Source organism: Parus major, chromosome 2, assembly GCF_001522545.3.
Source record: "Parus major isolate Abel chromosome 2, Parus_major1.1, whole genome shotgun sequence".
NCBI lineage: Eukaryota > Metazoa > Chordata > Aves > Passeriformes > Paridae > Parus > Parus major.
In genome coordinates, this window is record NC_031769.1 from 109727514 (window position 1) to 109739922 (window position 12409).

A 12409-nucleotide genomic window follows, 5' to 3' on the forward strand; every position below is an offset into this window, starting at 1 on the left:
TAAAATTCCCACATATCTCTTCCTTCCATAAGAAGAGGCTAATTTTTAAGACATTCACAGTTCCCCATCAACAAATTTTGCCTTTTTTAGCTGGATACACAACAGCAGTTTTGGGCTGGAATTAAATCTGCAATAAAAGCCTCTTCTATGCCCCAAAACATCCCTCAAACCCTGAGGTTCTCACAGTACCCAATTTACAATATAAGCAACAACTCAGTTTCTATTTAACAGCGCTGAGTGAACAGATATTTACTTGTAATTACTACCATGCATAGAAAACACAGAGGGAAGGCATGCAGAGAATATAGGAAGCAAAGATAACAGTGCACTGTGACTTAAAATACCTGGTAATAAAGGAACAAATTCATAGAAGAGCTCCATGGCCTTATGCCGGCACTCTGTCTGAGGTCGTCCACACTGCACTAAGAGCCACATGACAATGTCCTGAAGACACACAGATTTAGTAGCTGGGAATCCCCTGCACAAAAATATTAGGGATTAACATCTACCAAGAGGCAATAGTCTTTCAGTTGAAAAAAATAAATCATGAGCACTATGAATCTCTTTTATCTATCTAACCACAACCCATCTGTGCTACAAGAAAGAGTTCTTCCACCATTGTGTCTGGCACTGCTTTCCTTTTTCCTCACTCTACTTGAGATCCCCAAAGCATAATCCTTGTGGAAATTTTAAATGCAGAAGCAGGTATCTTTCCTTCTCTTTTGTAAACTCAAAGAGGAAAAAGGGAGATTAAGTAAGCCTGCACAGTTTTTCTCCATCCCTATAATCATCCAGTCTCATAACTTATCAAATGTCACATCAGTGACCCAAATCTAAATTCCACCTGCCAGTTTCTTTAAGATCACATGATAATTTGGGTAAAAAAGGGAACTAAGGAGGTCTCTAGTCCAATCTCCTCACCAAATCAGGGTCAGCTAGGTGACTCAAGAGCTTCATCCATCCTGATACTTAATCCTTTTTTGCTTCTTTTACCTTTCTTGCTTCCCTTCTTTAATTACTGATCATCCTGTTGCAGTTTGTCCTGCTTCTGGTGGCATTTAACAACAGTAATAAAGACTTCAGAGCAGTTTCCTCCAAGTGCTTTATAGCACCAGTGTTAATGCTATTATACATACTGCTGTGAGGGAAACATGCTCTTCTCTTCTGCCTCTTCTTGCTAAACTGTATCAAGTTCACCATGCTGGAATAAAGAATCATGCTCCTTTCATATTATGTCCAGTGTTTTCCCACCAGTGGTTGAACAGACACATCAGGAGGTCTGTATCAGCAATTGTCATCAGATGAAATCCTCATTCAGAATCCCAAGCTCTTAATGGAACTACTGATAATGTTCATTAAAACACAATATGAAAATAAATGCAAATAGCTGACCGTGGTACCCGCCGTTTTCCTTCTTTGTTCAGAGAAGGTGCTTTATGCTTGATTATGCGCTTCAGGTGATTAATAGCATCACAGCACTGCTGGGCAGTACCTGTTGGAGACAGAAAATTGACATCTCTAAAAAAATCCCAGTAATTTGATTTGAGATAGCACTGTAGACATGGTGCATGGTAAACACATGATAATGTCTACCAGCTCCACTACTCTGTGCTTCTACAGTAAATTTTTGAAAAGTGCAGAAGAAAAATCACAGAAACACCAGACAGGCAAGCTTGGCCTGAGCTAAGCCTGAGGCCTTTGGTGTAAAACTGCATTCCACTTTCTGTGATCATGCTTAGAGGAACTAAAATTTTCCCATGTGAGTAATTCTTCTAGGGACACTTCTACCATATACTGAACTCTTCCTCTGAAAGAAATTAAGTTTTGTTACACCATCCTTTGGCTTTATGTTCTAATTACTATTAATTGATGAAAGATCATGGAAAAAAAAAGACTGAGACAAGTAGATTAAGAATCGTTAGTACTGTGAAAGAGGTCACAGATTCTTCACACAACTACATACTGTTGTAAAGAATGACAAGACAATGAGGAAAAGGTGTCACAAAACAGTGGAAATATTCCATTGAATATATCAAAATTACAATTTTTGGAGCATTTGTTTGTTATATAAGAATAGACTGATTCTCATCAAGCCACATTTTTTTACACCATGTAACTGCAAAACCACAACTCAAGTCTGAAGCACCACCAGCCTTTTTAGTGATATTACAAAACTGTAAATAATTGTAAATATTAAAAGGGTCTCTCTCCTGAGCTCAAAATATTCCACCCTCATACATCGCAAGGAGTTGATTCAAGTAGCTCCTAACTGGATATCAAATGACCTCTCTAATGATAATGAAAAATAATTCTTCCTTTGTTGCAAAAGTAAGCAAATGTACTTTTTTTACAGTTACAGTTTTTTTTTTTTAACCCAAGATTCAACAGGGTAACATTTTCTTCATTCCAAATTTAATTAACTGTAGCTCACCTAATGACTTCTCATCTGTATGGGCTAAAGCCAGGCTTTCCAGAAAAACAACCAGTGCTTCAAATACAAACTGCTCCACCAGAGAATTTTCTTCCCTTTAAAAAAGCAGGAAAAAATTTAATGAGATCCATGAGTAGAAGAAGCACTAAATGTAAAATCCTAATTAAAAACGACCAAATTAAATATTGTTGAGATAGACTGCAAAAGATGTTTGCACAAAAAAAAAATACATCTAAATGAGTTTAAAAAATAGCAGTAAAATTTCCTGAGCATCCTGAAAAGGCATAAAAAAACTTCTTATAAACTTGTAATGTAAATTTATTTTTATACATTTCACACAGACAGAAAGCCCAAACAACACAATTATTATAAAAATAAGCTGAGTAACTGAATTTTACACCTGTCATATACATTAATAGAAGGGGTGTCTGGGGATGACTATTTGAGCTGTATTCTTTATCTCACTGAACCTCCTGGCCAAGTTAGTTACTGTTTCAAGCTCTACTTGCTCACCTAAATTCTCTGTAGATACTGTTAAAAGCAAGTGCTGCACCAAGCCTCTTGAAAGCACTGGGGTGAAGAGCGAGACTGTACAACCGTTTAAAAAGAGACTTGGTGTTTGCTGGGCTTTCCTCCTGCTGTCTCGGTGTTGTCTGCTTGATAGACCATTTCAAAAATTCTCGTATGCACTGACCACAGAAATCTCTCAAAGTGCTGTCAACCGGATCCACTATGCCACTCTGAAATTACACAAGGTTATTTCATCTCAAGAATGAGAAAAAAACCCGCCATTGTCTCTGTGCAGTGTTATAGGAGCATATCTACATTGCATTATTTGAAAATTAAAAAACTCTACTCACAGTTTACCAGAAATTAACAAAGTTCAAAATTGCTACTGCTCAAAGGAGGGACAGAACTTTCAGCCCTTATAGTACTGAATTACAGCTCAAAGATCTGGATTTCTATTCCTATCTCAGCTATCAGCGTAGGAGTCTTGTCTAAGTCACTTCATTTTCTGATGGGTGTGTTTCCTCTGTGTAAGAAGTGGTATGACAACACAGATTTTCATTAAGAAGATGTACTCCTCTTGACCTACCCTTGCCTCCAACCACTTCAGTTCAGTGCAAAAGCTAGTTTTAAATGCAAAACTTTTGCGCCTGGTGAAGGAAAAGATACTTAGAGAAAAAATTAAGCACACAACAAAGGCATTAAGGGGATGAATGGTGAATGTGCCATACCACACTGATGATAAAGAGTGTTTCATTTATCTGAAGAAGATATACCTGCATTCTGAGAATGCCAGAGAATGAGAAATCCACCATCAAAATCTCAGTTAAGAAGTATTAAATAGTTATTAGAAAATAAATAAATAAATCAACCATTTTCTTTTTTTAAAATAGTTAAGGGGCTATTCTATCTCTTCATGTGTTCTTGGTTCCTTCAGCAGTAAAACGATGCTAGTTAAAAATAAAGTCACATGGCACAGAGAAAAGAGAGGAAAGACTTAAGACCTACCAGGATAGCTTCCAGGAATGCCACTGTATCTTGACTCTCAAATTTTTTGTTGTTGGTAAACCAGTGAATGAGTTGCATGACTAAAGGCTCATACAACTGTCTTGCTACCTGAAAACAGCAAACGTTAACTGCGTTTCTAGGATTAATACATTTCTATGCTACTTTGCTATTAATATGCAAGAATAAAAACCAGTAGTTTGAAAAAGGGTCTATGAAATGAATAACCAATTGCATATTACATTCCCATATCAAGGACCAAAAAACCCCAGACAATTAGAACGGGTTATATACTTTCTATTCAGCTAGTCTCAATGACCTCCAAGCTTACTTTCTGTAATATCCTTTGAGACAAAGAACACTGCATGCCACAGACTGATGTGCCAAAACACAGTCAGGAAAACAAGGATGTTAGTTTCTTAACCCATATTTAGATCTAAAAATCTGTCTTCCTGCATTTCAACAATTCTACCTGTAAATCAACCTGATTGAGTACTGTCACACTATAACATGAAGGGAAGAAACACTAAACACAGTTATTTATGCATATACACATACTTCAAGTGCAGTGCCTGTGGCTTGGATAAATCCAGACATCATTTACCTATGGTTTATGTTCAGCCACACACCAACAAAAGAGGTTTCACCTAAACTGGTAGCACAGCTTCCTGTCTATTTTAACAGAACACAAAATCCCTTTGATCTAAAAATAGATATGGATGCCAGGGTCCAAACAGCAGTCTCAAAAGGCATGAAAACCTGTCATTTTATTGGAGATGAACCTATGTGTCTGTTCTGTTTTGTGCAAAGGAGGAGAAATATCAAGTTCAAATGTCTGAATGAAATATATCATCTGTAGGTATCAAAGAGGCAGCTAGAGACTCTTTCCCAAATGCTTTTCCTATGACTGTCGCTTTGCAGACACTCAACATCAACATAATCAACTTCACCTCCAATTAATTTCTTACTGAAAGACTACAGAAATTAAATATGGTGATAAAGAGGGTTACTGCCACAAACTGCCCAAGTGACCCACGAATCTCTCTTGTACAATCTTCTGAGGTACTCTGAACTACACTGCATTATAGAAGTATTTGAAACCAGTATTTGAAAAGGTTTCAACCCCACTCCCAAAATCTGGACAATCCATCCCTAGAATAGAATTTCAGCCTACAAAATACTCTTCATTTGGGAAAAAAACCAAAACAGCATGTTAGAAAACTTCTAAATAAAGCTATTAATTAATTCTCACATTTAAAGGTACTTGAACAAGTTAAATGCAGTAAAAAAAAATCTGCTTACCTGGTCTATGTCACAAGCAAGACGAAGCAGTACTGGAAATACTCGCTTATGTAAATGGTACATAGGTGGGGGACCTTGATGTCCTTCTGGCATCTGAGAGGCTTTCCCCAACATATACGTGACTATGCCATGTAGCAGCTCACATGCTGCAACCTGAAATTTAAAAATCCCTTTGGTTATGCATCCATTACTTTCACAGAGGAGACAAAATTGTGGGCAGGAGAGAATGAGTCACATGAAAGGGTGTACTTGAGAAATCACACCTATGCTAAATCACCATTCCAGGAACAGATCATGACCATGGAAATAATTTACACACATTTTTAACTAGCCTTTTTCCCAATGTTTTAGTCTCTGTCATGGACAGTCACATAACAGCTGGAGAAAGTTCATCATCAGATAAGTCACCCATAGTGTCTTCAAAGATATCTCCAGTCTGGACTTTCTTTGGGTATCAAAATCCCAATCCAGCACAGCACCAAAATATTTGCTTAAGTGCTCTGCTGGACTGAGCCCAAACGTTTGTAGGCTGGGTATGAGAAGGAGGCTAAACAACACTAGTTTAAAAAGACACACTAGTTTAAAACATTAATTTCTATGTTAAATCAAGGACAATGCTGTCTGCCAGAGCTTACAGCAACTTCTTCTCTTTAGCTTCTAAACACTCAGAATAGTGAAATATGAAAGGGCACCAAAGAAGCACACTGCTACCTATGAATTAATTTAAACAGGTCTATAGTAACAAGGAGGACATTATTTTATGCCATTTTATCAGCTAGCACAAAGGAAGATGTAGAAAAACAAATCAATACTTTTGTTTGCCTGTCACTTGCAGAAAGAGCCAGTTCAGTCACATGAGGCAAAAATAAGTCCAAGTAGATGACAGGCTTCATATCTGCAAATGGTACAGCAAAGCTCAGGCGCTTCTCAGTGTCCCAGGATACACATTTCTTTATCATCTCTTCTGCAGAGGTAGCTGATGCATTTGAAATATGAAAACAAGCTTAATACAATATACATAGCACAACTATTTACTTAGTTCAGTCAAAAAAAAAATCTGTAGCCTTCCAACTTCAGTTAGATTGCCATGCAATGTTAATGCTTTATAAATTACTGAAAAAATTGTAGGCAATGGTTTCAGGTGAGAGTTGCAGCAGTCTCCAGTTTCAACACAGGTTAAGTTTGGAGACAAATAAATCCAGAAGACATTGAATCACACTTGATTTAAAACATTTCTGTAAGACATCCAATATAATGCATTTGTCTTCAATGGTACAGAAAATTCTTGAAGGTCAATCAGACAAGAAGATCCAACATACTGACTCCTGCAATCCCACAGAAAATTACTCTATTTACAGTCATTTATAGCTATTTCCTCCAAGGAAAACTGGCATACTTATTCCCTTCTCTCCCTATATTCCCAGATATGTAAATTTGGTTAACAAAATCTGACCACACTTTGTATTTAATTTCCAGAGAATAAGGCTACTTTCCCCCAGTATTTTTGAGTAAGTAGCAGAGAAGTACTTGGCAGAAAGAAAATTGATTGCAAAGGCAGAAAAAAACAAACATAAGCATACAAAGAAGGAAAAAAATGCATAATACTACATTAATTTTTAGATTAACTATATTTTGTGCTGAATTTATCCCTTGAATCTCATGGGGGCCTTACACTATTGTTTTTCATTTTTATTAGACTGTATGATATTTAATATTTAAATTATAAAACCTGTTGATGGACTGAAGAGAGAAATGGAGAAAACATTGTCTCTTTTTTGAGGAGCACCCAAATGGAACTCTGCTACCCACACATATTAAAGGCACGATGTACCTTAAACTCACAAGTGAACAAGTAAGCTTGTTGGGATTTACGTAATTCATGACCGCAGTTCTTAAATACTGAGAACTGTATTAGAGTTCGAAATAAGTATTAAGGAGCTACAAATTGGGGCAAAGGTTTAAAATTGCTTTGCAGCCAGAGGGTGAAGGGTGGAATAAATAAAACCATCTACTAAGATGCATAATTTTTTGCTTTCAACTGTGGTTTCCTAAACACTTTCCCTATTCCATATTAAGTTGGTGAATATTTTTGCTCTACTAAACTCCAAAACGGTATAAAAGTAATTTTGTTTAAATGACAGCAACAAAAAACAGGTATACTAAAGGAGTGTTGAGCCCTTAATGAAATCTACTTTCAAGAGGGACAGCAGAGACATATTTTCGACAGGCTACTCACCTGTAATTAAGTTGTGGTTAACCTGTCCTCCCAAAGATCCAAGAAGGCGTGCCACTCTAGTCCTTACTGCTTCCAAGGAGGGACTATTATCCTAAATAAATCAACAGATTAATATTAGTGAAAGAACAGTTACTTCTATATAGAAGTAATTTGATTTACAGAATAAATAAAGGTCTTATGGCTTATATTAAATACAGATGAAGAAGGCAAAATGAAACCCTGAGGGAAAGAATTGCATCGAACAAGAGAAGAGCTTTGGTTTAGTAAACAAAAGAGGGCAAGACTTGAAAGCATTTTGTGAGCTTTCAATTACCATTTCTGAAGTAAAATTTTATCATCACAGATAACACATACCTACAGAATGACATAACAGTGTAAAAAGCAGAAACAAATCTGAAGCAAAAATTTCTCTTTTCACTTGCTTTAATTCTAGAATCTAAAGTTTAGATCCTGTACCTGTATAGAATCACAGGATCATTTAGATTAGAAAAGACCTCTAAAGTCATCAAGTCCAACCACTAACCCAGCACTGCCAGGCTCATCACTAAACCATGTCCACAAGTGCCACACTCACATTTGTCAACACTTCAGGGATGGAGGTTCTACTTCTTACCTGTGTAGCCTGTTCCAATGCTTGACAATCTCCTTCATGAAGATATTTTTCCAAATGTCCAATCTAAACCTCCTCTAGCATAACCTGGGGCCACTTGCAGACTGATCCCCGCCTGGCTACAATCTCCTTTCAGATAGTTGTGGTAAGGAGTAATAAAGTCTCCCCTGAGCCTCCTTTCTCCAGACTAAACAGTGCATCTATCAGGCAACTGATTTTCAGAAGCAGCCTGTGTGGGACATAAAATTAACTCATTTTGTTTCACAGAATTATCAACGTTGGAAGGGGCTGCTGGAGGTCATCTGCTCCAACCTCCCTTCTCAAGCAGGGTCATCCTAGAGCCCATACACAGGATTGCATCCAGACAGTTCTGGAGTATCTCCAGCGAGGGAGACTCCATAACTTCTCTGAGAAATCTGTCCCAATGCTTGGTCACTGCACAGTAAAGCAGTTCTTCCTTATATTAGTTGGAACTTCCTGTGTATCAGTTTCTGCCCATTGCCTCTTGTCCTATTGCTTGGCACTACCGAGGAGAGCCTGGCCCCATCCTCTTGACACCCTCCTTCAGATACTGATAGATATTGATGAGGTCTCCTCTAAGTCTTCACTTCTCCAGGTTAAATAGGCTGAGATCCCTTAGCCTTTCCTCATGATGCTCCAGTCCTCTAACTATCTTTGTAGCTCTCCACTGGACTCACTCCAGGAGCCTCACATTTAACCAATCAGGTTGGAAAGAGTTCTATGTATAGGAGTAAGTAAAAATGTCACACCTAAAGAGAGGTTTATTCCAAGTTAGTTTGTGTACTGAAATATACAAATAAAACTACACTTACACTTGAGAGGCCACTAGACCAAGTAATACATATGTTGGCCTCTAAAGATTGTAAACCTATCCACAAGACAATTAAAAATCCCTCAAACACTTAAACATTCACAAAACCGTACTGCATACTGCGAAGTTGCCAAGCTGGGACCTGATTTTGTGTGCTGGAGTTAAATTTTTGTTGCCATAATGTATCGGTCTAGCAGTGATACTCATTTACAGGATTTCTTCAGTCCCCTTTCCCTGCTTAATTCCCATTCTCACCCTGGAATATGTCATCTTTCCAGCTGTGCTGGTGTAACAGCTTATAGAGCCACACTGTAGAATGGAATTCATTAAACTCTTCTAAGAACTAGCCCACAGGAAAAAAGTATGCGTGCAAGAGAGGAAAAGAAGCATTGGGAAGAAAGGATTAACATTTAACTCTAAAATGAAAGAGGGTTCTTACCACTGAAAATGTTTTTGCTTTTCTTATACGCTGTATCACAACTTTATTACGTCCTTTCTGGGCTGCTTGAGAAAGTTTCCTTACTTCCCAGTTATTCTGGGATTCAACTGATGAACAAAAAAAACAGCATATCAACACCAGTTTATGGTACAAGCATCTCATGCACCTACTCATAGCTTCATTTTAAAAAAACCTACTCTTGTTTTGCCCATTTTTCTTTTTAAAATGTGACAATTATTCTTTCATTTAAAATCTTTATTAAGGAAATTAATTCTCTTACTAAAACTAAGCAATTTAAGTGAAAAAAGAATATATACAACAATAATAAATAAAATGGCAACAATAATTGATTGCTCAACAGAAGCAAGTAAATCCTAGTTTGAGAAAAAAGTGCATTTTGGGGTGTAAGGGAAGTTATGTTGTTCCAAACACAGAAAGTGCACAATACAAACAAAAAGTATGGCATGTCCACATCTTTACAAAAAAAAGTATTTTCTTCTTCTTTAAGACTAGCGATTTTTTGTACATATGTACCTGCAGATGTAGAGCTTTTCAAATACCCATCAAGAAGAGGCAAGACATCCTTGTAATAGGGTTGCATTATATGTCTGGGGATGTGAGCTGACCAGTCTTCCAAAGCATCCAGGCCCAGATCAGCCATGGGGGTACAGCTAAGGCCCAGCTTAAATGCATTCTAAGTGTCAAATACAAAACTATCAGCATTTTACATTTATTGACCAATGTTACTTAATGGTAAAAGAGACAAATTTAAAAGCATTTAGCGTACATCTCCCCTTGCAGCAATTTTCTCTGTTTAGCATCTCATTCAAGATCAGCACAGGAGATATGTTTATATTGCTACACAGGCACTAAGAGAGTCTGCTCAGTGCAAAAGCAAATTCCAACAATTTACCTTTATCCAAAGAGTCAAGTCATTTGTATTCTATCTCACTGAAGACTGCAGAGAGCTTAATAGTTACCTTAATACTGACTGTGGTACAGAATGTTTGTACATATCTTAGGGACAAAAAGTGTTAGCTGTACATCACTCTGACTCACCTGCATTGCAGGAATATATACTTTGATATCAAGCATGATGATGTCATGTGGTAAAGAGAGCAAAAAAATCAGACAAGACGCCAATAACTCATCTTTATACTGCTTCATTTTTGCTGCAACCTAAAATTCAGATAAACAGATTGAGAACAAAACATAAGCCTTTTGAAATCTTGACTTAACTGTATTAATACCCATGTAAAATAAAAAAGCCAAAACCAATACTGGAATCTCATTCACCTGCAGACAGTTACCAGAAGTATTTATACTGTTATTTCTCAACTGTATACAAACTGCTGACCAATACACCTCTTCTGACATTAAGTGAAAAAAAAAGACAGAAAAAGATCTTAAAACCCCACTATGTTGCACTGCTCAAAAAGCAAGGATACATCTACTTTATGTAAGATTCCTCAAAGAAAAAATTTTGATTGAATCACGTATGTTTATATTCAGACTAAGAAAGTTAGTGAGCAAAATTCCTTACCTCTTTTCCAAACTTTACAAAGAGAGCAAAGCAAGAGCTCTTTTCTGGATCTTCAGGACATCTTCTAAGGCTCCTGGGACTGACACCCTACCAAACAGAAACCACACGTCAATGCTATTAAAAAGCACATAGTACATACATAAACCACAAGTTCAACTAAGAATACAAACATCATACTGTCCAATATGAAACTGGCATCAGTGAAAACTTGAAATGTATTGTTGATCTTTCAAAGGTTAGTTAGAAAATTAACATTAATATGGTTCACTGAAGGTCAACTTTTTGGAATATATTAAATATTATGCAAATAAGGGATACATGACTGCAAAGTAATTTTTCAATGGTTTAATTTTCTCCTCTCATACAACAAACCAGAAAAACCCAAACTTGCCTAACAGTGGATGCTCAGGTGGCAAGAAGGCTGGTGTAATAAGAAAGCCATTTACAGCAGCATCCACATTACAAGCATCTACACCAATGAGTTCCCAAATGTGTTTCACTTGGTGCCATCAGCAGCAGTGGCAGGGACACCTCTGGGCTCTGTGTTGGGCTACACACCCACATGCTTTAGCCCAATAGGTTCTACACCACAAACAGTGCATCCACCAATAGAGTTATCATATTCCCTGTGGAAATCAGGGAGTGGAATAGGAGTATACGCCAGAAACTGAGTAATTAACCCATACATGACCCTGCTGCTCTGATTAGATTGTTTCTATCCAAAATACCTTTCATACCACCTGCACTGCAAGTGTACCTCCCATCTCTCTGTTCACCCAGCTCAGGATTTTGGAAAAAGCACTGGGAACAGGCTGCCCAGAGAGGTTGTAGACTCTCCCTCTCTGAAGACATATCAAAACCCACCTTGAGGAGTTCCTGTGTCACCTTCTTTAGGTGACACTACCTACACTACTACTAGGCAGAGGGGATTGGACTGGATGAATTCCAGAGGTCCCTTCCAACCCTAACAATCTGGAGATTCTGTGATGATATGTGGATGGTATCTCTTCAGGAACTGGGCTTCTAGTCTAAATTTTGACTTTTAATGTGCTTCTAATTATGGAGCCATAGGAAACTATGAACATTTGAAACAACTCACAGCTTCAATGAACTATTTTTCATAGGGAATAAAATATGATACATAAAGAATGGGACAGTCATTAACGTAACAAGTTACCCCTCCACTAGGCAAAAGATCTCACCTCAAAGTACTTTATCCTCTTGGCAATCTTCATTGCAACTGAGAGCAGCTTGTAGAATCCACTAATAAGAGGTAGTCTTGTTGAATGTATAATAAGTTCATAAGAAAAGGAATATGCCCAAGAGTGAAAGTATTCCACATGTTTCTCTGGAAGTATCTCTCTAAAACCAATGAACAGAAAACACAGGAGGAAAAAAAATTAAAAAGAAACAAAATACAGTGTTTCATTTTTAAAAAACTTTCATGTCAGTACAAGGAAAATATTGCTGTAACAGAGCAGCTCCAAAGACGGAGAATAAATAC

At 37.3% G+C, this 12409-nt stretch overlaps 1 protein-coding gene across 4 annotated transcripts in view; it reads right to left on the reverse strand.

The window, feature by feature from the left end:
- PRKDC (protein kinase, DNA-activated, catalytic subunit) overlaps positions 1-12409 on the reverse strand; it is an 82005-nt gene that overhangs the window by 55061 nt on the left and 14535 nt on the right. For all 4 annotated transcript variants that reach the window (XM_015618964.3, XM_033512252.1, XM_033512251.1 and 1 more), the window contains 13 exons: positions 12108-12267; positions 10906-10992; positions 10422-10541; positions 9897-10056; positions 9363-9469; positions 7482-7572; positions 6058-6221; positions 5246-5398; positions 3947-4054; positions 2945-3171; positions 2432-2526; positions 1393-1492; positions 345-478 (listed from right to left, as the gene is read on the reverse strand). In XM_015618964.3, the coding sequence (XP_015474450.2) occupies positions 345-478; positions 1393-1492; positions 2432-2526; positions 2945-3171; positions 3947-4054; positions 5246-5398; positions 6058-6221; positions 7482-7572; positions 9363-9469; positions 9897-10056; positions 10422-10541; positions 10906-10992; positions 12108-12267 (1706 nt within the window). The remainder of the gene's footprint in view (positions 1-344; positions 479-1392; positions 1493-2431; positions 2527-2944; positions 3172-3946; positions 4055-5245; positions 5399-6057; positions 6222-7481; positions 7573-9362; positions 9470-9896; positions 10057-10421; positions 10542-10905; positions 10993-12107; positions 12268-12409) is intronic.